We start from the raw sequence: 22,010 nt of genomic DNA, 5'->3' as shown, positions 1-22,010 counted from the left end.
CCGTTTTGACATCAAGTTTCGTAAATGAATTCGCCGCAAATTTGATTTCTCGGCGACAAAGAACGTCGAAGAAAGAGTGATCGATGATAGAAATAAAGAAATGAAAAAACAAAAAAGATGGCCGCGGCTCATTCCGTTTATTCGCCTTCGGCATTTGCGTAGATTTTCTNCGCGTCCGTTTTGACATCAAGTTTCGTAAATGAATTCGCCGCAAATTTGATTTCTCGGCGACAAAGAACGTCGAAGAAAGAGTGATCGATGATAGAAATAAAGAAATGAAAAAACAAAAAAGATGGCCGCGGCTCATTCCGTTTATTCGCCTTCGGCATTTGCGTAGATTTTCTTTCTTTTGTAGTTTTAAACAAATGTAGGCAAGGCGAATTTATACAAGGTGGTGTTGATGGCGAATTAATTTTTCGCCGCGGTACTACTGAATGTCAAAATGATGTGCTTGTTGTAAACAAGGCGAGTTCATTTTACAACAAACACATAATTTTGACATTAAGACGTACCTCGGCGAAAATCTAAATTCGCCAGCAACACCACCTTGTATAAATTCGCCTTAAATGTAGGGAAATTGATTGTGACCAAGGCGAATGTATACAAGGTAGTAGCAAGAATACAACAAACAACAACCTCATGTATTTTGTATCATGTGCAAAATGTCAAATCTCAATTCGCCTCAAAGTTTGTTATTCAGGGGCAAAGTTGTTGCTGTTCAGGGGCATGCTGTCAAATCAGTAAAAGAAAACACAAAATACATGTAAGGCGAAGGAAAGAAGAAGAAATCAGCTGATTGGACAACACCACATTGTATGAATTCGCCTTGATTTTGACATTAAGTACCGCGGCGAAAATCTAAATTCGCCATCAACACCACCTAGTATAAATTCGCCTTGGATTTGACTCTGTCCGCGGCAGACAAGGCGAATTTATACAAGGTGGTGTTACTGGCGAATGCAAAGCGAGTTTCGGTGGCTATTTTGCACAAGCGGTTGGGAAAATGCATTTTAATTTAGAAAGTAAATAAATACAGGTGTTAAATACAAAAAGGCAATTACAAATACACGGTTGCCATGCTGGGGGATTTGTTAGTTGGTTCATGGCATTATTTCTAAAAGCGCCATTTTTTATTTTAAACGTGGAAATGGCAGAGGTTACATTGTCGTCTTAAGAGCGTGTCAGACGTGGCAATGCAGTATATTTCAAAAGACTGTCAAATTGAGAAAGCAGTTTCATGAGCAGTGACACCCTGCATATAAAGTGTTTCTCGAAAGAAAGTTTTTTTTATTCCGAAAGGCGAATTGCAGGGAAAATTTCTGAAAACGCCTTTTTGACTGTTTACACGGTGAATGAATTTCTAGCAATATTTCTCGATACTAAAATGCAACCGTGAGCCGCTAATATAAACAAATTTATAAAAGCAAGATAACGAAAAATAAATGGATTTAGAAAAACATATGAAATGGGTCGATACTATCGATAGTCACCCTTAAGACAATCGTAAAACATCAATGGACTGGACTATCGATAGTTTGACAGCTGTAAGCAAGAATAAATATTTCACAGTTTTTTGTTCATATTCGTGCAAAAAACAAACAAATAAATGTGAAACATAAGTGTTCTCCGCCTTTCCCACGTCCGCCGCCCATATTTATCTTGACAGGTTCTAAAATTCCTGCGAAATGCCACGTCCTGACATATTTACGCGCATACATACGTACATATACCCTGCAGGAAATGTATCTAACTATAAGCTAACTTTAAATTGATTAGGAAGGAGCTAAAATTCACTTATTATCTGTAAATTTTCTTTGACGTAAGCTAACTATATTTCTATGGCCATGGCCGCGAAATAGTCAAGGGTGGTTTACCTCTGCATTAGTTGTAGTCAACGGTGTTTTACCTCTGCATTAGATGTAGTCAAGGGTGGTTACCTCTGCATTTGATGTAACTAATTTGTAAGTAACTACGTTTGGACATAAAATATCAATAGAAGGAACAAAGTATATTTTTTTTAATTTTTTTATTTTATTTTATTACATTTCATTTTTTTCTATATTCTGCTGTTTTTTTTTCTATATTCGAACTCCGTCAGACATAACTTCAAAATGATAATATTAAATTTCGATCTTCCTTTTATTTGTCCTCAATTCGAAAAAGTATTTGCGAAGTGCAGGATATTTAAATAGAAATGCGTTTCGAGGAAACAATCTCCTTCATTGCTCCTGCATTACTTGTCAACTAGTTCTAAGTTAGCTTTTTGTAGCTAACCACAAGTTATATATTTTATAGAAATCCCGTAAAAAAGCTAACTACAAGTGGGTTATTTTTTATCAATTGATAATTTTTTTCTGCAGGGTATATGTACGCTTACAACATGAACTTGTTGTAGCTCTATTCTGCTTGTTACCGAATATTTTGTCACCAGCTAATTTTGTTACCAAACATTGTTACCACTTCTTGTAACCGCAATTGTAGGTACCTGGGTGACGTTTTAATTTATTTGGCATTTCAGCTATGAAGTTTTGTAGAAATTCTGTTGTTGCATATTTCAAGGGGTAATATTTTGTTACCTGCTTATTAGATGGAAACACATTTTACCGGTTACAAGAGTTCGCAGAATGAGAAAGGGGTTAAAAAAAAGAGAGGAACTTTATTTTTCGGTAAAAAAAAATTATCAACGCAGAATAGGCCTGTTAATGTACGATTTTGCGTTTAACGCTTTTCATGATAGTAAACAGAATTTGTGTTACCAACGCAGAATAGGTATGTAGGTATACACTCACTTATACATGCTTCAGAGCTTTTCAATTATCAAGAATGCAAAATAATTAAATTTTTTGAAGTTGTAGACATGTTGTTCGATGTATCTAGAGTCAACTGTAAACAAATCGTAAGCGCTCGGTTTACAAAAATGAAGGCAACCGTTTTGCCAAATTATATTTGTTGTAAAACCACTTATGTGATTGCATGAGCACATTTGTACAAATTGGTTTAAATTATTTACTGATTGTGTTAAATTTATTATTTTATTTTATTTTCTTTGTTAATTAAAAGGGATATTGTATTTATAAATTAAAACTTCCATATTAAAGAGGAAGTTTGTAAAGCTCTCGCATGGCGCATGTATTTTATTTCCTTACATTTGTGTAATATTACAAAAGAAATAAAATCTACGTAGATGCGTATTAAACTAAGTTTAAACCACACTCAGATTTAGCGGCACACGGAAAACTGGCGCTTAGTACTTTCTTGGCTAGTCTATAAGACAGTCGGGCGGAACGACCCAGACAACACTTGTGTCTTTGTGTGTGTGCCCTTTAGCCAGGGCCGAAGTATGTTTCGGTTCGTTATCCATGAACCAAAAAGACAAGATCACGACAGCAGAAGAGTGGCCCGTTATAATCGCACTTATGAAAAAAGTAGGGCGATTTTGACATAAGCCGTTTGTTTACATTTGTTCGTTGTTTACAATTTGGTGGTGGCTTTTTACTGCAATTTTCTTAATTTTCGCTTGTGACAACGTGTGCACACATAAGGTAAAGAATAATTTAACACAACGACATGATTTATAGGAGAATTTGCATAATAAAAATGATTATTCATGCGTTCAACAATTACACGTTTTTTTTTGTTCTCTTCGTTGTTTACTTCTTACAACAAAGATGGCGTCGAGATTTCAACAGCTAGAAAATAACTTTTTTCTTTCTTTCCTTAAGGCGTGATCTTGAATCTTTCGTTCATGTTCGTTATCCTGCTGAAATTACCTAGGTAAGGCCATATTCCGTTCAGATTATCAGAGCACGATTTTATTTAAAATTTAAACGTAAAGATGCCAATCCATTGCGAACAAGAAAACAGGTAACATAACGGTACGAAATAAAGATTCATACCGCGACGATCAACTGGGTGTCAAATTTGTACATACACTCTAAAAAAAATTGTGTAGATTTCCTAGCTAAAAAGTAGGTAACTGATTTCCTACCTTATTATTCGCGATATTACATGCTCGATTATTCAACGAATAGTTTGTTTAAATTTCGGACTTTTTAGAGTGTAATATAGCTGCTGTGGTGTGCGTAAATTTATTACGAAAGTGTGTACAAGCTACAAAATACACATCTGCTGTTTGATTTTACCCGTAGAATTGTGTAAAGCCCCTTACAAAAAGGATTTTTACTCAGGAAAATGTGTAAACGAGAAAAGTACATATTCATCGTGTAAATTTACCCAAAAAATTTAAAAAATAAACAAAAATTTACTCGATTTATAGTCTCATTTTTAAACAGATTTTTTAGAGTGTATACGGTTCGTGCACTCTTGTTACGCTGAATGCATTCTAGTTACCCTGGGCGCACTTTTGTTGCGCTGAGTATATTTTGGCTTTGTTGAATGCGATCTTAATTAAAATTGTCAATATAGCGTCATTTGACTTGGAAACGCTTTATGCTGCTATATTAACATTTTTAATTACCTCTGTATATATGTATGTATGTGCATATGTTCTTTATATCAAATAAACGTGTGCGTCTCTGATTTATAAACACGTATGTATGTATGTATGTATGTGCACAGGTACTTTTGTATGCATTAAGCCCTTCCGAAGCCTCACCTTACTGTATTGTTATATTAATCACCATGTTAGAGATTAATATTTTCTATGCTTTATCTGTGTCCACGCTCAAACCATTCTCAGAAAAGATTATTCAACTGCATTATAAAACTTCCTAGTTAGTATATACATACGAGTATATAGTATAGCAAATTTGTTTTCTAGACTACATTCGATAATGTAAATTTCAGTAGCCAACTGTCACTATTGGCAAATACATATACACTTTACTCGGAAGGTGAAAAAATCGTAAGTTATACTTGCATACACATAAATAAGTATGTTAGTAGGTATGTTAAGCCTGTTCTAGGTACTTCGCGATTTGTAGGAATTTACAGGACTTTTCAGGAAGCTGTTCCCGTACGACACCTTACATAAGGTTTATTAGTGGCGAAAACAGCTTTTTCTGTAAATCCTGCAAATCTTATGCCGATTTCGTTACTACCGAAAAATGCAACCTTCTTCTTGCCCTCTACGCACCAACACTAAGAAGAGGGCGATGAGAAGGCAACATTTTTTGTAGAAACGAAATCGCCATTAAAGAACCTGAAACAGGCTTATTAAAATGTTACATTTCATGTATGTACCTATACAGTGGATTGGTTAAAAAAAAACGACTTGCGATTTTTAAATAGGAAATTTTAAGAAAAAAGCAATTGCTTAGTTTTTATACATAAGGCCCATTAAGTTCTAGATTAAGAAAGTGCAAGTTTCAAGTGGCTAAGAAAACACCGTGATTCTTGATCATTCTTTTCTTGACGGTGTCATGCATTTCTTCTATACAAAGTATGTTCGACAATTTTTTTTTGTATGGAAGAAAATTATAACACAATCCACAAAAACTATCAAAAATCAACGCGATTTCAATGATATTCACTCAGCGCCGAGTTTTGTAGTCGAAAAGTACACTGTATAAATTTTGTTGCGAAATTCCAAAGTTTTTTTTTTTAATCAATAATTGAAAATTTTTGCAGTTTTTCAAATTTTTTAATTTTCTTTTCATATAAAAATGATTGAAAAGCAAAAAAAAAAAAATTTTGTAACGCAAACAATTTGATTGTATAGTTTAAGTTTTTTTAGATCTGCACCCAAAAAAATTTTTCATTCGGACACTTTGAAAGAAAAATAAAAATTTCCAAATCACTGCAAAAATGTTCAATTGTTGATTAAAAAAACTATTTGGAATTTTGCAACACAATTTACAGTGTACTTTTCGACTACAAAACTCGGCGCTGCCTGAATATCATTAAAAAATATTAATCTTGGTAAATTCGGAGCCCACTTGAGGAAGCCTTACCCATATGTATATATATTAATAGCACATCTTTAGAGGTCTTAATACATGCTAAAAAAATAGTTATCTTGCAGGTAATAGTTAACCTAAAATAAGTATAAAAACCGAGAGTACCAAAAACATTCTATTAATTGGCACACCACAAGTGAACTTATTAAGAACCGGTTTGTAGTTAGCTGAAAAGAAACTAGACTTGCTGAAAAGAATTAGACAGAAAGCAACGTAAAGTAGTGGAGGCGTAGTCACCCCTAGTTGAAAAAAGTGAACTTATAGTGCATAATAGTTGGTTGAGTTACCTATGGGGTACGTAGGCATATGTATGGTAGTTGTCTTTGGAGCGGGTGAGAATAGCCGGATCATATATACATATGTACATATGTATATATAGTATAGTATATATGCATATATGCATACATACACATACCAATTTACATTTCTAAGAAAATACTATTTAGCATAAGTATTAGGGATGGCAAAATATACGAAAAATTGTGATCCCGGGATTTCGGGATATATTTACATATTTTTACAATACATACACGATGGTAGGTGGGTCTTGTTAAAAACACACAAACATATGTTTTTTGTGCCTGTGTTTTTATTATTGCGTCCATTTGAAGATAATTATCCCTATCTCCGCGATTACTAAATATTTGAACTTCTTTTACCAGCACGTCGGATAAATTATAAGTTTTTCGAATTGAGGAAGTTTGAGAAGATTGATTTAAAAAATTATCTAACTTTTCCTTAAAACAAGTTCTTGCTATCAATTCAGTGTTTTCATTTGTTTTTTTTTTTATCCCGGGATTAATGCAAGCAAATCCCGGGGTCTTCGGAACCTCAAAAACAACGAAATGATAATATAAAATTTCGATTTTTATTTTATTTGTCCTGCTTGTTACGTGCTTTTCACAATATATACTGCTTATGTAGGCAGAAATATTTTCGGAAAATTATCTCGCTAAGTGTGGAGATATTTTGAAAAAAAAAAAACCTATTTTTGAAACATAGTTAGTCATAAATTTACGCTGAATTAACGCTGAGGTCAAATAATAAAGTATATTCGACATAAAATTTTTGATAAATTAAGACAAAAAGAAAATTTTTAAAATAGTTGCTTACATGTTTCTAATAGGAAATTTTTTTCACATCACGCCATGTCACGTAAAGTTTCACACTTTGGGTTGTAAAAGTAAATTGAAACAAGTTTATTAATTCAACAAACTCTAAAACTAGAATCAACCCAAATCACAACAAAACATGTTTCATGAAGAGTTTTGCGATTTTGTAAGAAAGGAAAAAATCAAGTTCCACTTTAGTCATATAACGTCACTCTCATATATACATACATATGTATAAATTGAATTTACATACGAGATTTATAAGATATCATATTTCAGCATTTCAAGATAAGCTATCCAAATAATCTCTCTAATCTTTTAAAGAAGATAAACAACAAGTAGGAACATCGGCTAACAAATGATGATAAGTGCAGCGTTATTACTGTTACTCACAGTTTTTTCAGTTAGATTTCATAGCATGATGAGCTCCAGTTGGGATCGTGTTCGCCTACGTGTCGAAACAAAAGAGGTGATTATTTCGGATTAATTTTAATTTAAGCTCAATTTCCACCAACTCCCCTTTTCATTTAGGGTTTTGAACCGGCTGTCGAAACTAATGTGAGTGCTGATGTACGTACCATATCTGCACATATACTGGACACCACAGTGGGTCAGGCTGCACCAAATGTTAATATTACAATTTATCGCCTAGAAGGTGGCGATGATTGGCAGAAACTGAATGTTGAAACAACGAATCAAGATGGGCGTGTAAATCAATTAGTGAGTGCTTCGCAATACAAAGCGGGCATCTACAAGTTGCATTTCGATGTGGCATCATATAACGCAGAACGTGGAGTTAAAAGTTTTTATCCTTTTATTGAGATTGTCGTACAATGTGAACGGAATCAACATTATCATATTCCGTTACTGTTAAATCCGTTTGGTTACACAACCTATAGGGGTACTTGAATGTTAAGCTGATTAATGAATTACTAAACTAATATTTGAACACATATGGAAATAAATGATGGTTATATATATATATTAGGGTGGGTCAATTAAAAAAGTTGATTCATATCCTTGCGATTCTGGTACTATGGACCATAACAAACATTTTCGCCCAAGGAACCATACCTCTAAAATCATTTTCGAGCCTGCCAAAATTTTTTGGTAGATATTTTCAAAAATACCAAATAAACGACCTCTTAGATGCATTTCAAAGACAAAAAAATATTATTGAAAATGTGTATACGGGGGTTTTTTGGGTCAGAGAATCCATTTTTCGCATTAATTTTTAATTTTGATCGCCACCAGAGTGCGTTTTTGAACAATTTTTTGGATTTTTCACTTTTTTTGGGGGAAATTGACGAATTGCTCAAATAGTCACATCTTCGACTTTCTAATAATTTAAAATAATGGAAAAATATTTATTTCTTTATTTTGCTTTATTTTTTTATTTTTTATTTTTTTTATTTTTTTTTATTTTTCTGCGATCAAAATTAAAAATTAATGCGAAAAATGGATTCTCTGACCCAAAAAACCCCCGTATACACATTTTCAATAATATTTTTTTGTCCAAGCTTTGACTAGTAACATACATATAAACCACAGTTTCAAACGTTATCCGAAATTTATGAAAATTCAACAAATTTTCATTGAAATTCAAACTTTTTAAATAACAAGTGCAATTTTCAAAAACTGGCACTGATTTTATGAAAATTTGTTGCTAACGGTCTAACGCATATACATACATATCGTCACTACACACGAATAAAGGCCGTTTTTCGCCGTCAACTTTTGAGCTCGCGCCTTTATTCGTGTCTAGTGACGATATAGGGAACAAAAGCGTCATAAAAACATTACAGGCTAAAATCATACTCTCAATTCGTCGGCCATGAGTTTTTTTCTGACGTTCGCAAGCATTTTAAAACCATATAAAATTAAAAAAAAAAATTAAATTATTCACAATTGTTGTTGTTCGGGATTGAAAATGAGAATGTGTGTGTTAGTTTGAATTTTAAAATTATATTGCTGGAAGACTGCCTTCCAATGGATTTACCTTGTAATGTTTTTATCATGGAAAAAACTGCAAACTGTTTGAAACTTGCAATTCATTGGACTAAAATTGTATGGGCTATTAAACTGCATACCCCAAAATGTTTTTGAGATTCAAATTAAAAAGATGAAATTTTGACGAAAATTTTTTGAATTTTCTTAAATTTTGTATAAAGTTTGAAACTGTCATTTATATGGTTTTGCCGCCATTCTTTTGTTTTTGATGTTAGCCTGGAACTGGGCTGATCCCAGGCTCTGAAACGAGTGTATTTTTTGGTTAACGTTAAAATTAGCGCTAAAATACATCCTGGGTTAAACACTAACTAATTTAGAAAAAAAACGCATTTAAAAGCTTCACTTCGCACGCTTGACACATCTCCTTGGACCCATTTTAATTATGTAACCTGCAATATCAAATACGATTTTTATTACATTTGCATCCAGTTTTATTTTGTTATAAGCAATAATTATAAATTTATTTCTTAATTAAAACTCCTAATCGTACATATTTAGTTACATACGTTTCAATGTTTTCAATATGTGGTTCAAGGGATCAAAGTTTAAACATAACGATTATAATCTGCACTTACAAATAATCAAACATTGTAAATTACATACACATGCTTTATAATTAAATTTATTAGTGAGTAAAAACGCGCAGCTTCTAGTCGCATTTTTTTCATTTAATAAATACACAATGAATTTATTCGACAAGGTGATGTATTTCATTTTTGGTTTACGATTTTTATTTTTATTTTTTTTTGTAGTCATTTTTTTGCTTTTATTATTACCATCTCAAACTTACTTACATACGTACTTGTATATATTTATATATGTATGTACATACATAGGTATTGTTTGTATGCATTTATGTATACGGTTTTGCAATGATAGGTTTGGTTGTGCCAAAGGAAAAACTAACAACAACTTCTGCGAATGGACATCGAACTCCTTCAAGTTTTTCCAACGATTTTTTAGTTCGCGCGAAATAAGTAAAACCAAATAAAAGTTTTTGATTCTGGCAACATTATTTGTTATGTTTTCTCACGTGTATTTGATTTTGTGTTGAGGCTTATATGTAGATACATATGTATGTCGATAAATATATAGTAAGCAAAGTGTCGAATTTTTATTAATTTTGCATTTTTAGTAAAGAATTCTGCCAAGTACAAACATACACACAAGTATTTTTTTACTAACTAAACTTTTCAAAGAAAATCATTGCAAAGGTATACAGTTTCTATTTTTTTTTTTAATAAATATTCAAAACTTTACAATTACGTGCATTGTTTTTAAATTCAATTTTGTCTTCAAAATACCAGAATGCAGAAGAAACGAATATATATACAACTGATAAAAAAAAAAATTGTAGCGCATCAATAATTTCTTCACAGTCAGCAGAGAAAATAGCCGTCTTCGATTCGCCACTATATTATCACTATATTTGAGCTCTGCTCTCTTGACAAAAAAATGTGCGTGTGAAAGTAACAATAAAGGTCGGTGTTAAGCAGGGATCACACGATTTGTATATTTGTACATTTTCCAGTTACAAATCATGTGATCCCTGCTTTATGCAGATATTTTTTTTAGCAAACTGTATGCAAACTTGGAGAAAGGCTTTGGCGACTCTCACAGCACAAACTAAATTTGGCTGGCCAATTCGATGTAAAATTATTGTTACCATACAAAAAAATTGTTGGTAATTGTAGTTATACATACCAGGGCATAGTTAATGAGGCTCGACACTTTTAGGTCTTTTCAGACCGTCTTCAACCGGTTTTTCATAGGCGAGAGGAAGGGAGTAGTATTTTACCTCAGCAATTTAAGACCGGGAAAATGCGGTATGACTTCGGTCCGAAACACACACATAGAAAAATCTCTTACTAACACAACAATATACCGCATATCCAGATATCCTAATAACCAGGCAAGCGTGAACAACCACATTATTAATTTTTGCATCAAAAGGACATCTGCAAATTTTATTTCGTGTTGGCAATAGGCATAAAAGCACAATCAACGTGCAACCCTGTGTCAAACTCAGTGGATCCACCAAACAAAAATTTGTCTGCATAACACTGACCGAAGTTATCCATCTATCCATCATATCTGAATTTCTTCCCACGACAGTTGGTTCTACGTAACCGCAACGACCCAGATTCATATCTGGCCAAGGACTGTAACTTTAGCATCATTCCACAAAAATTTTTTGGGAACTTTGTATGCTGTTACAACAACAACATCCAGCTGAATTCAACACAAGAGAAACTAACTGGGTTTACCTCATTAAAGTGGTCAATTTGGTATTCTCTGTATTGATCTCTATGCAGATATTAGACACGTTTTACTATAATAAATGGTTTATGCCAGTTATTCTCTAGGTTTGCCACTGTCTAAGTGTGGGCGAATCGAAACACCTAATAATTAAATAAATAGAACAAAAAAAAAAAAACAATTACAAGATATTCAAATTGCAAGCACGCGTTTAGCAATAAAATCCGTACTTGTCTAGGCACGGCAGCAACAAAGTTGCCAACAGTCTGGCAGCACAGTCTCTCTCTCGCGTTCGCTCACCTCCACTTTTAAACTGTTACACTTGTAATTAACAGCACGTTGGAGGCGCCCCAGATAAGAATGTTCATTAAAATTTAAATTTCAGCTATGAAATAAAATAAAATGATTTCCTTGCATCGCCCATTGCTCGGCCAACAAAGACAACTGCATAAATAAATATTAATTTGCAACACTAGCGGCAATGTTTTTATTTGCCGCCATCAACATGTGTGACATACTGCTACTCTCAATTTGTGTGCTTGTAGCTGCGGCTGCGGCAGCCACGCTAGCACTAGCAGCCACTGCTGCCGTTTGTCTTTGTTGCTGCTGCTGCTGTTTTGGTTGCTGCACTGCAGCCGCTGTTAAAGGTAATGGAGCCGTCATATGCATCGTACTGGATGTACTTGTTGTTGTGACTGTGGTGGCGTTTGCATGCGATGTGTTTGAAACTGCTGGCGTCGCCGTATTAGGCAAGTTTTTTGTAGCTCCGCTAGCCGTTAAAACAGTGCTTGCTGTCGTGCTATTTGCAGAGGAGCTGGTAGTTATGGTTGTATAATTTGGCATATTATTGGTTATGACCGATGAGCGACTCTGCAGCTGAAAATAATAAAATATAATATTTACTTTTTTTTTTAATATTTCGAAAGGTATGCTTAAAAGTCAGTTTCTAGTTTTAGATCAATGACAAAGCTTAAATGTTAATGATGATCAATTAATCCAATTTGCGGTAAATTTTATGAAAATTCACATAGCGTTACCAATACATATAGCTATCCTTGTTGGCTGCTATAGCTGAACTTTACTCCGTCGCTAAAGTGAAGTGAGCCAGGCCACGGCTGGACTGGGATGACGACTGTCTTAGTTATTTCAGTTATTCAAAAGCCAGTGAAATGAAAAGTACAATGGTCATGCATTGAAGATAAATGCAGGAAAATTGTTTTAAAGACTCAATTGTTAGCATTTTAAAAAGTTATGGATGACGTATCAAACTCAGAAATTAACCCGCCAATTCTCATTAGCAAAATTCTGATATTTCTTTCACTTATTTATAACATAATTGTACAAATAAGTGAAAAACATTGTTTTTTAATAGTCATTGTTACTTCTCATTATGTAAATGGCTTTCATCTCTAGACGATCTACCCACGATAATACCTATTTGCATTTTTATCAACCCTAAACCAACTATTACTTTAATATATATAAATTGATCTGTAATATATTCCATGTCTTATTTTGCCAATTGTATTTACCATTTAGACACATCATTTATGATTTTGGCATCATTAGCTGAAACGGGGCATAATAGTAATTGTCCTTTTGCTGCCAACGAAAAGTCATAGAAGTACATGAAAAAGTTGTTAACAAAAAGCCATCATCCGTTCAGAAGTGGTGTAAAACTGTAGTTCTCTCTAAAAATAATGAGGCGCATGATAGAAAGGCTCCGCCTAGTATTTTTAACCAACTTTCCAATGAGCTAGACTTCAAACTTAGTTCAGAACCCGATGACAAAACAATATGAAAGATAAATTAATCCGCTAAGTGGCCCAGCAATCGAGACATTTGGAAACCGCTGTTTTTAATGTGCCATTTGGTTCATATTTGGAATGTATATTACTCACATGTTAGGAAATAACCACAAAAATGTTTGCCTGTAGGTGGCGTTGGATGGATATATTCCGAAAACCTGCACCTATGGTCTAATTTAGTTTATATATATAATATATACTTACATCAATAGGAATAACTCCACAAAAAATGGCACAGGAGTCGAGATAGGTATTTGGAAACCCCGTATTTATGACCGGTTTGGGCTCCTTCTATTAGGGAGTTCACAAGGTGTTGTATACTGTGGTAATGTTGTATGTCGTAAGCTTTAAACGGCTAAAACTATTTATTTGGCCGTTAAAAAATTTACGACATACGACACTTACGACAACTTGTGAACCACCTATATATGTAAGGCTAATCCATAATCCAGGCGAGAAACTCTCCTCTAATAAGATAACCATGAAGTATTGCATATTGTAAAATGTTATTTAAAAAGCAATTTTCCCTCTAAAAAGAAACTTCGACCTGTGAAAAAACTTTAGAAGCAGCACCATGAACGGATCAGCAGATACAATGCTTTTTTTTTAGTTGGTTATCCGGTTTGGATGGTAAGAATTTTTCTTTGACAAAAGAGCGTTTTTGCTTTATTATTTCAACTGGAAGTTGCGATACTTTTTCTGGGCGTTCCCACGCCTGTTACCCCGGCAGCACTCAACAACAATAGTTTTTCTCGTAACTTTTGCAAATAAATTTATCTTCGCCAGTTTTTTCTTATAATTTTACTTGTTTCATAAAACTATAAATTCTAGTATAGTTTCTAGAGGAAAAGAGTTAGTCAACTACGCTTTGAAACACTATCGAAAAATGTTAGAAGGTGCAAGTGATAGTACTGTTTCGTCTCTATTAGCTTTTTCGGCCCTCTATACGTATATTCGTTCACGGGCGCTGTAAATAGTTTACTTTTAGTCAGAGTTTAGAGCGTTTACCTGGATCCTTGTTGTTACGGCATGATAACAGGGTCCGCACAATCTCACGGGATTAAAAAGCTTTGCATCAGGTAGCGGGGCCCAAAACTCTGAACAGTCGGCGCAAAATATCTGCCCACACGAACTAAATGAAGAGATAAAAACAGAATAATTTAAATGTGGCACAGAATACGCAGTATAACAAATACAGAGTAATACATTTAGGAAAATTAAAATAGTGCGAATAAGTTATTAGCAGCGTTGCATATCCATAGTCGGCTTGAATATGGATTTGAAAAATGTATTGTATTACGTCTTTTAAGATTAAAATAATGCAATTTTACTTAAATGTTTTCGTATTCACTTATGTAATATTGAAAACGATATTGTCGACCTAAGTAATTTCATATCTAATGTGCTTAAATGATCTGTTAACTGCGTATAATCGCATTTGTTAATCGTTAAACTTTATCAGCAAAAGTAAGACTTTTATGTACAAGAGTTATTATTCAGAATGCGTTAGGTATTTGAGGACAAATAAAATCACAGCAATAACATCTTCAATACGCAGGCGGAATCGTTTGCATGTTTGGATCAAAAGTTCCTCGTCCATATGCGCCATTAATCTTATAGTCTCTGCTCTCAAAACCTCAGGGGTATTATGGTGATGTTTATTGGTCCCCCGTTCAAGCCATCCAAACGATTAATATCCGATGAGTTGGGTGGCGTCATGAAAATTCTCAGATTTCTAAACTTGCGTCTTCATGTCCTTGTGTGAAGGAACAGAGTTCTGTTGGAATACCAATGGCTTCTCATCGCGTACTCTATCTATCCAGGGTTTCACAACTGCATTTACGCGAAGTCCTTTGGGAAAGAAACAAAATTCTTCCAGTTCTCAGCGAGTTTTGTAAACAAAGGATCGGGCCACTTTAAGGCGTTGATCTATTTCAGGATCGAGTTGCACAAATATATATGTATATGTGAGTGCCCTCAAATACCCAACGCATCCTGTACGTATGACTTGGAACACTTTCAGTTTTTAATGATAATTTTTTGAATCCATATTTCATATAATACGAGCCAGCAATAAAAGTAAACAATGATTTATAATATCCAATAAAAAAGGTTTGTTATTCACAAATGCATAATGTAGAAACTAATAGTTTAGAAATTCGAAAACGAATGAGGTAGGATTAAAACTACTACACTGGTATAAGTAGATATGTATGTATGTATGAACGATTACACATAAAGAGACAAACAAGAAAACATATAAAAATTCCAACCAAAATCCTTAAAAAATAGTTAACATTTAGAAAAAAAAAACAATTATGAACAAATTACAAATTTATAATATTTAATTTCAAGCATTTTGAGTTGCGCACCGGCAATGATGTCTTCGACGGCCTATCCAGAATTCGACTTGACAGCTGGTGCAGCGTTTCACTGCATGATCGGGTACCCAGAGGACACTTGCGGTGTTTGGTTGTTGTATGGAGGAACTAGCACTAGATGAGGGTGCGCTGCGATCTTCAACAGCCTCCCATGAGCATATCGAAGCATTCTCAATGTTATCTATAGCTGAATTCTGCAAGTGAAAAAGTTGTATGGTCAGGTTATTAGTTTGCGATAGATGTGAAGCATAGACTGATAAAGTCAACAATTAGCACAACAAAAATTTGCTTCAAAATTTCAAGTAAGTCAATTTTGCAGTACAAACGCACATGCGGTTAGCATAGTTTTTTTTGGGAATGTAAGCGCCATAAAAATGCACGGCAGTTCGCATTTCTGTAATGCGCTTTTGTAAGATATTTTGCAAGGCCAACAGCAACGGCAACAGCAAGATTAGTTTGATTGGATAAAGGAGTGGTAGAAGGAATCAACAAGTGAAAATGTGCAAGGCGCGCTAAACAATCAAGCAGCATTCGTATCATCAATGAAAACTTGTTTCGCAAAAACAGTAAATCGAAAAGTTTAACTTTTTACTGCACAAGAAGTGAACATACAGTTGTCCACAAAATAATAGGAGTGCGATATTTTGACCAGTTTTGGCTGTTTTGTCTTTCGTTTATTTACTTTTTATTATTTTTATAAAAGTCTATACAACAAATCTCATATAAATTCAGATTTCAAACTTTGTACAAAAATTATAAAAATTTCGCAAATTTTCGCCCAAAGTTCCAAATTTTTTAGTCAGAATCTCTACAAAAATTGCGGTATGCAGTTTTGTAACCCATTTTATTCTAATAAAATGCAAGTTTCAAGTTGCAAAAAAATTCCGTTGATTTTTGAGAATTTTTTGGTTGAAGGTGTTTCACGTTTTTTTCCATACAAAGTATGTTCTACAATTTCCATTTATATGGAGGACACTGCCAGAAAAAAAACAAATAAATATGTTGTTTGTTGCATAACCAGCTAGACTTTTATAAAAAAATAATAAACATTAAATAAACAAAAGACAAATGGCAAAAACTGGTCAAAATATCGCACTCCTATTATTTTGTGGACAACTGTATGTCTATATGTACTATGCATTTTTTATTGCCACAAGCTTTTAACCGTTACACATCGCACAACAAGCAATGCACTTTAAGAAAATCAAAAAGAGGACACAAACTAACCGCTGACAAGGAGCTATTGCTATCGCGACAATCGCAACTGTAATTTCGCATTAGCATCGCCATTGTGATATCATTATCGTCGTCAGTCAGCATATCATCTTCGTTGTTGTAGCAAAGACTACAACTGAAACTATGGTAGCGCCTGCGCTGATTATAACTGTTCTGGCAAATGCAATGGCAATAACGGTAGCGAGAGAGTACTCGCCCATGATGACCGATCGCCGTGTGGTAACGTTGTAAACGATGACGTCGTTTATATGATTGGTATGATTGTGACCGTTGTTGTTGTTGCTCTCTCATTTGCTGCTGTTGCAATAGTTTGCACTTATTACATGATCTCGCCTTCAAGCATTGGCACCTTGTGGTGCGTTCAACTATTCTACATCTGCTAAGTAAGATCTCGTCTTCCTTAAATAGGTGTGATTATAGGAATACATACATTAATACATATGTATGTACTAATGCGTTTACAAATACGCAAGTTTAGCGAGCGTAAAAAGTATTAACGCAATAAGTACTATGCTGTTACTTTTTCTGAGCCACTTTCAGTCGGCGTAGGCGCACATACATAAGTACATACATATTTACGATATGGTAAAGTAAGCATAGAATTTAGAAAATTATGACTACTACCCACAGCAATTAACTGCTAGATTTTATAGCGATAACTGGTAATATGTATGTACAGTGAAAGCTCTCATAGACGGACGCTCTAATAAGCGAACATCTCCTATAAGCGGACACATTCTTGGGAACGAACAATACATATTTGGTTTTTTTCCCATACAACCCCTCTTACTACGGCTTTCCCACGGCACCCCAATCACGTAGTTCGTCTCTCATTTGTAATTCGCACTCCAATTACCCATCGAATTTCGTAATTCGCTATACAAAATTTTGAGAGCGAATTACCTCATTTGTTGGTAATTCAGATCAAATTACCATGCAAATTACGAACAAATCGGTGCTGTCTCTAATTTTTATCGGAAATTTATCGAAACTAGCTCACAAATTAAAACTTGCATTTTTTCTGAGTACGAAAAGTAAAGTTCTTAGATGTGTATTCCCTAATTTAATACGGAAACTTATAAGGGGTATTCTCTGAGTCTTGCAAAGCCCTTGCATGGTGCACAGATTGCACGGATTGCACGGTAAAAACCGGTTTTCGTATGGGACAGCTTTGCAAACCGTGCAATCCGTGCACCGTGCAAGGGCTTTGCAAGACTCAGAGAATACCCCTATACATTTTTAGGAAGAACCTACATTTTGCATCAATTTTGCAGCGAAGAAAAATAAAAACAAAACACAGAGACAGAGAACTGTCAAACTGTCAACTGTCATTCGCGATCGTAATTGGTGGAGCGAACCAAGTAATTCCGGGTAGCGTGGGAAAATGGTATAACTACGGACTAGAGATCAGAAACTATCGATAGTCGGCACCATCGATAGTGTGCGATAGTTTTCTTTTGAATTATAAGTATATTTCTTTTAATTTTTTCACCGTTTCCATAATATATGCCCATTTTATACATATCTGTAAGTTTAATTCATATGATGCAAGGTTAAATGATTTTCAAATTATCAACTTAATACCTTTTGATTTTTTAAGTATTTTTTTAAATTTATTAAAAATTTTGTTTTTGTTTAAAAAACCAACAGTTTACTTCTTCTGCATTAAAAGAGATCGCTTTCACTCATAACACGGTGCTACGAAATCACGAAATACACCCGAAACAAAACTTAATGTAGATTGTAGGTAGAGTGTTTTGAAAAAGGGTTTATTGACCTTTAAAATGATGTATAGCAATATATTGTTAGACTTAGATTATTGGGAATTTCCATAAAATTAAAAAAAATATATATATTTTTCTTAATTTTTTTCAAATTTGACCATCGCTAATTTAAAAAATTCCTATGATATTGGCCAAATATATAGTACCTAGATCAAAGTACATTTATTTTTTAATAAATTTATACTTCAGCATTTAATTTTTTTGTTGTAACAATATAACCACGGTATATTTTTGCAAGAGGGCATCAGCTGATCCTTTTCGCTGAGCAAAGCCATAGTCAGTATTCGAACTCTTTGAAAAAGAGAAAATATTTAAAAAGAAAGGGAAGAGTGAAAGAAAGTATTTAGTCTTTAAAAAAGCCTTCCCTTAATCATCAAGGCTCCAACTCTTAAAATTTATCATTTAAGTACAAACAAAATAAGACGCAGATGTGCAGGATCAATAAAAAGGATCGCCAAGATGCCCTCTTTCAAAAATATACCGCGTACGTTCAGCTTCACAATGTAACTACTTGTACTAAGAGGCTTTTTATAATGATGCAGCATCTTTGTATACCACCCCTATCAAATAATCCTACAATTTAAATAATTAAATAACTAAATTTCATCTTCAAGTTGCTTACCTGTTCATCATTTGCATTTGTTTGTGCAACGTTGCAATTTGGGCATATTTTTTTAAGTAACGCCATGCGCATGTCATGTATTTCACGCAACAGTACATCCTCGCGCACCTAAACGTAAAATAAAATATTTGTATGAAACAAAAAATTTAGATTCTACGATTTGACTAACCTTGTGTTCGAGCACAATTTGTTGCAGTCGGAGATTTTGTTCGCTCAAGGCATGCGCCAATCCATCTGGACAGGATATTGTGATTTGTGGTCGTTCCTGTTGTGCGGGCGGTGTCATCGGCAACGAACGTGCACCAGGCAAAGAAAATCGTGTTGTGCTGATTGGGGAAAACATTGAATGCATATCAAAATGTGCACTTTTTATGATAGTAACAGAAATTTGGATGGATTTTTGCGCATACCTTCCATTAGCTAACTTTATATTAATGCCATCAAAAAAACGATTTGGATTAGAGTTCGACGAAGATGTGCGTCGCCGCCGATGAGTGGCTGCACCACCTACAGCTGCAACTCCACCAAATCCGCTTCTAACTCCAACAGTTGCGCTTGCAGCAAAGTCTGTCGGTGTCGTTGGCAATGACACACCGTTATTTGAGATTGTCTCACAATTGCCACTCACAGATATTTCCAACTTTCGATGCTCTGGCAAAATAATGATACTTTCATTCATGGAATCGTTGGAATGCGCATGAGTATTTGGAAACGGATCAGCAGCATCATCGGCGTCTAATTCGTCAGGATCTATATCAGCTTCATTCTCACTTTTATTGTCACAATTCTGATCTGTCATAGTTGTTGCGAGGCTATTATTGCTGTTTCTAATGTTTTTTAAATTATTGAGTGAAGACGATGTTGATGAGATGGAGGCATTACTAGATGAATTTGACAAGATATTTGAACGATTCGAGGTACTACTACTGCCATGAACTTTAGGCAAAATACTGTTATTCAAGCCATTGACGCCAATGCTACTTACAGCTGTATTGCAGGTTAAAGAATTTTTGCGCTAGATACAGAAACGCAAAAATCTATTAATTTTAGTTTAATGATAAACTTCATTTGAATACCTCTTGTTTTAATAGAACATATGGTGAAGTTAAACCAAGTTCCATTTTGTCAGCTGTCGTAGATAGTCTTTCAGGTGATACAGAGCCGTCGGCAACATCGATTTCCTTCGCAGCAGGTGTTTTAATTTCTCGACAGTCATTACTCTGTCTTCTCTCGATCGGCACTAAAGTGTCTGTGCTAGTGTTGATCGAACCATGCCAAATGCTTCGTCGTTCTTCTGCTTCACACGCTGCAGCGTCATCCACTTTGGAACTAGCATCTAAAAAAAAATATAAACAATACAAATATATGTACATACAAATGGATGAATTTATTTCGCTGTCTCAAAAACGAATACTCACCACTTAGGTCTACACTCAGCATCAGGTCCTCGTTCATGCAGGCCTTATACGTACTCAAGTTCTTACCGCCACCCGTATCTCTGATCTCAGTGGCAGCTAGAGTATTCTTAGCTTCATCATACTGACTCAAACTACCCAACTCAACGCCATTATGTGTAATATTGTAAACATCGGTTGTTTTATGCGTAATAGCGGTTTCGTTTAAATTTGCGATATTCGACCTAAGGGCTTCAAACGGATAACTGTCGAAAATCACTGATGACATGTTGTTGAATTTGTCCTGCAGTGACATGTTTTCAGTAACCTGATCATCATCCATTATATCCTCGTTTAGTCCTTTTTGTGCATCTTTCTGCAGTTCATCTGCAGTTTTTCCAATACCAGTAAAATTTTCTTCGTCTTGGTTATTTAACTGCATGGTGAGATTTTGGATTTTCTGTATGGTATCATTTACATCATCTGGTGAATCTCCCCGCTCGGTTTTCATATTCGAAATGCAATTATTTTCAAAATTGGATGTCATAGTTAAACTGAAATTATAAATTACCAAATAGTACCAATAATTTTTTTATTTTCATACTAATCGAAAATCTGAGGTTATTCCCCACCCACTTTTTAAATCTAGAAACGTAACTGTCAAAAATTTCGAGTAAGATTTCGAATTTTAAACTACTCGCGTTTAAAAGTGCCCTAACACTTGCAATTCGCTGTAAGGCTTGAGAAAGGGAGATTCTTTTTGGGTGTTCGCACGAAAAAGTAGAATTTCATAGAAAAATTGCTGGTACTTATCAAGTGTGTGGGCACTTTTAGAATACGCGCAAAAAACAATTTTATCACTAACTGACGTAAGAAATAGATTTCTGAATGAAACCAAATTAACATATTAGCAGATTTAACTTATAGATTTGCTTACTTCGGTTCTAAAGTCACGTTTGGATCGCTGGAACGACGTGATATTCCACTCTGCATAATGTTTGCTGATGTTAAATCACCATACGAACGTGTCTTAGTCATGGGAGCTTGAAATGAATTAATTAAGGTTTTCCTTCAAATCTAAGAAAAGCTAAAGTAATGTTAAACTCACTTATCGAACCTTGCACAGTTTCATTACTGTTGTTGGGAAAATCAATGCTATTTTGATTGCCCAGACTACCCAAATAAACATCAGTCCATAAGTATAAATCTCGCACATGATGCGCAGGCCAAATTACCTAGTTAATAAAATAATGTATACAAATAAAACAAAGCAAATTAAGAATAATGCTTTCCAGTAATGAAATATAAAGTTTACCGCATCTCTATTTGCTATGTAAAGCGGATTTTTATACATTGGTCCTGAGAGGAAAGGCCAGACTGAGAATGTGCGCTCAAATACTGACTTTTCCAAACGCTCCCTGTATGTGTTGCAAAGGAAGGTACCGAATAAACATGAATGGGAGTGTTGTGCTAATTTTATCTAAAA

General features: G+C 34.4%; 2 protein-coding genes across 13 annotated transcripts in view; one reads left to right on the top strand and one right to left on the bottom strand.

The window, feature by feature from the left end:
- The first annotated feature begins 883 nt into the window (after nt 1-883).
- LOC108369931 (5-hydroxyisourate hydrolase-like) lies at nt 884-8,009 on the top strand. 7 transcript variants are annotated; one of them, XM_017625146.1, is made up of 3 exons: nt 884-1,036; nt 7,355-7,499; nt 7,562-8,009. In XM_017625146.1, the coding sequence occupies exons 2-3, from the start codon at nt 7,389-7,391 to the stop codon at nt 7,937-7,939; spliced, it is 489 nt and encodes a 162-aa protein (XP_017480635.1). In that variant the 5' UTR covers nt 884-1,036; nt 7,355-7,388; the 3' UTR covers nt 7,940-8,009. The 7 variants fall into 7 exon arrangements, with proteins under 7 accessions (XP_017480635.1, XP_017480633.1, XP_017480636.1 ...); XM_017625144.1 differs by lacking the exon at nt 884-1,036 and adding an exon at nt 1,316-1,348; XM_017625147.1 differs by lacking the exon at nt 884-1,036 and adding an exon at nt 3,760-3,774.
- A 3,743-nt stretch (nt 8,010-11,752) lies between these two features.
- LOC108369932 (myotubularin-related protein 4) overlaps nt 11,753-22,010 on the bottom strand; it is a 37,816-nt gene continuing 27,558 nt past the window's right edge. For 5 of the 6 annotated variants that reach the window (XM_017625148.1, XM_017625149.1, XM_017625151.1 and 2 more), the window contains 12 exons: nt 21,840-22,004; nt 21,633-21,759; nt 21,462-21,567; nt 20,549-21,078; nt 20,207-20,466; nt 19,541-20,145; nt 19,300-19,456; nt 19,131-19,238; nt 16,716-17,123; nt 15,480-15,682; nt 14,116-14,239; nt 11,753-12,175 (listed from right to left, as the gene is read on the bottom strand). In XM_017625148.1, the coding sequence (XP_017480637.1) occupies nt 11,759-12,175; nt 14,116-14,239; nt 15,480-15,682; nt 16,716-17,123; nt 19,131-19,238; nt 19,300-19,456; nt 19,541-20,145; nt 20,207-20,466; nt 20,549-21,078; nt 21,462-21,567; nt 21,633-21,759; nt 21,840-22,004 (3,210 nt within the window). In that variant the 3' untranslated portion in view covers nt 11,753-11,758. The remainder of the gene's footprint in view (nt 12,176-14,115; nt 14,240-15,479; nt 15,683-16,715; nt 17,124-19,130; nt 19,239-19,299; nt 19,457-19,540; nt 20,146-20,206; nt 20,467-20,548; nt 21,079-21,461; nt 21,568-21,632; nt 21,760-21,839; nt 22,005-22,010) is intronic. The other variant, XM_017625153.1, reaches the window with a different exon arrangement.

This window comes from Rhagoletis zephyria, unplaced genomic scaffold, assembly GCF_001687245.7.
Source record: "Rhagoletis zephyria isolate East Lansing unplaced genomic scaffold, Rhagoletis_zephyria_1.1 Rzeph_scaffold_03920, whole genome shotgun sequence".
NCBI classification, from domain to species: Eukaryota; Metazoa; Arthropoda; class Insecta; order Diptera; family Tephritidae; genus Rhagoletis; species Rhagoletis zephyria.
The sequence above is the reverse complement of the archived record's forward strand: the minus strand, read 5'-3'. Positions and strand labels throughout refer to the sequence as shown.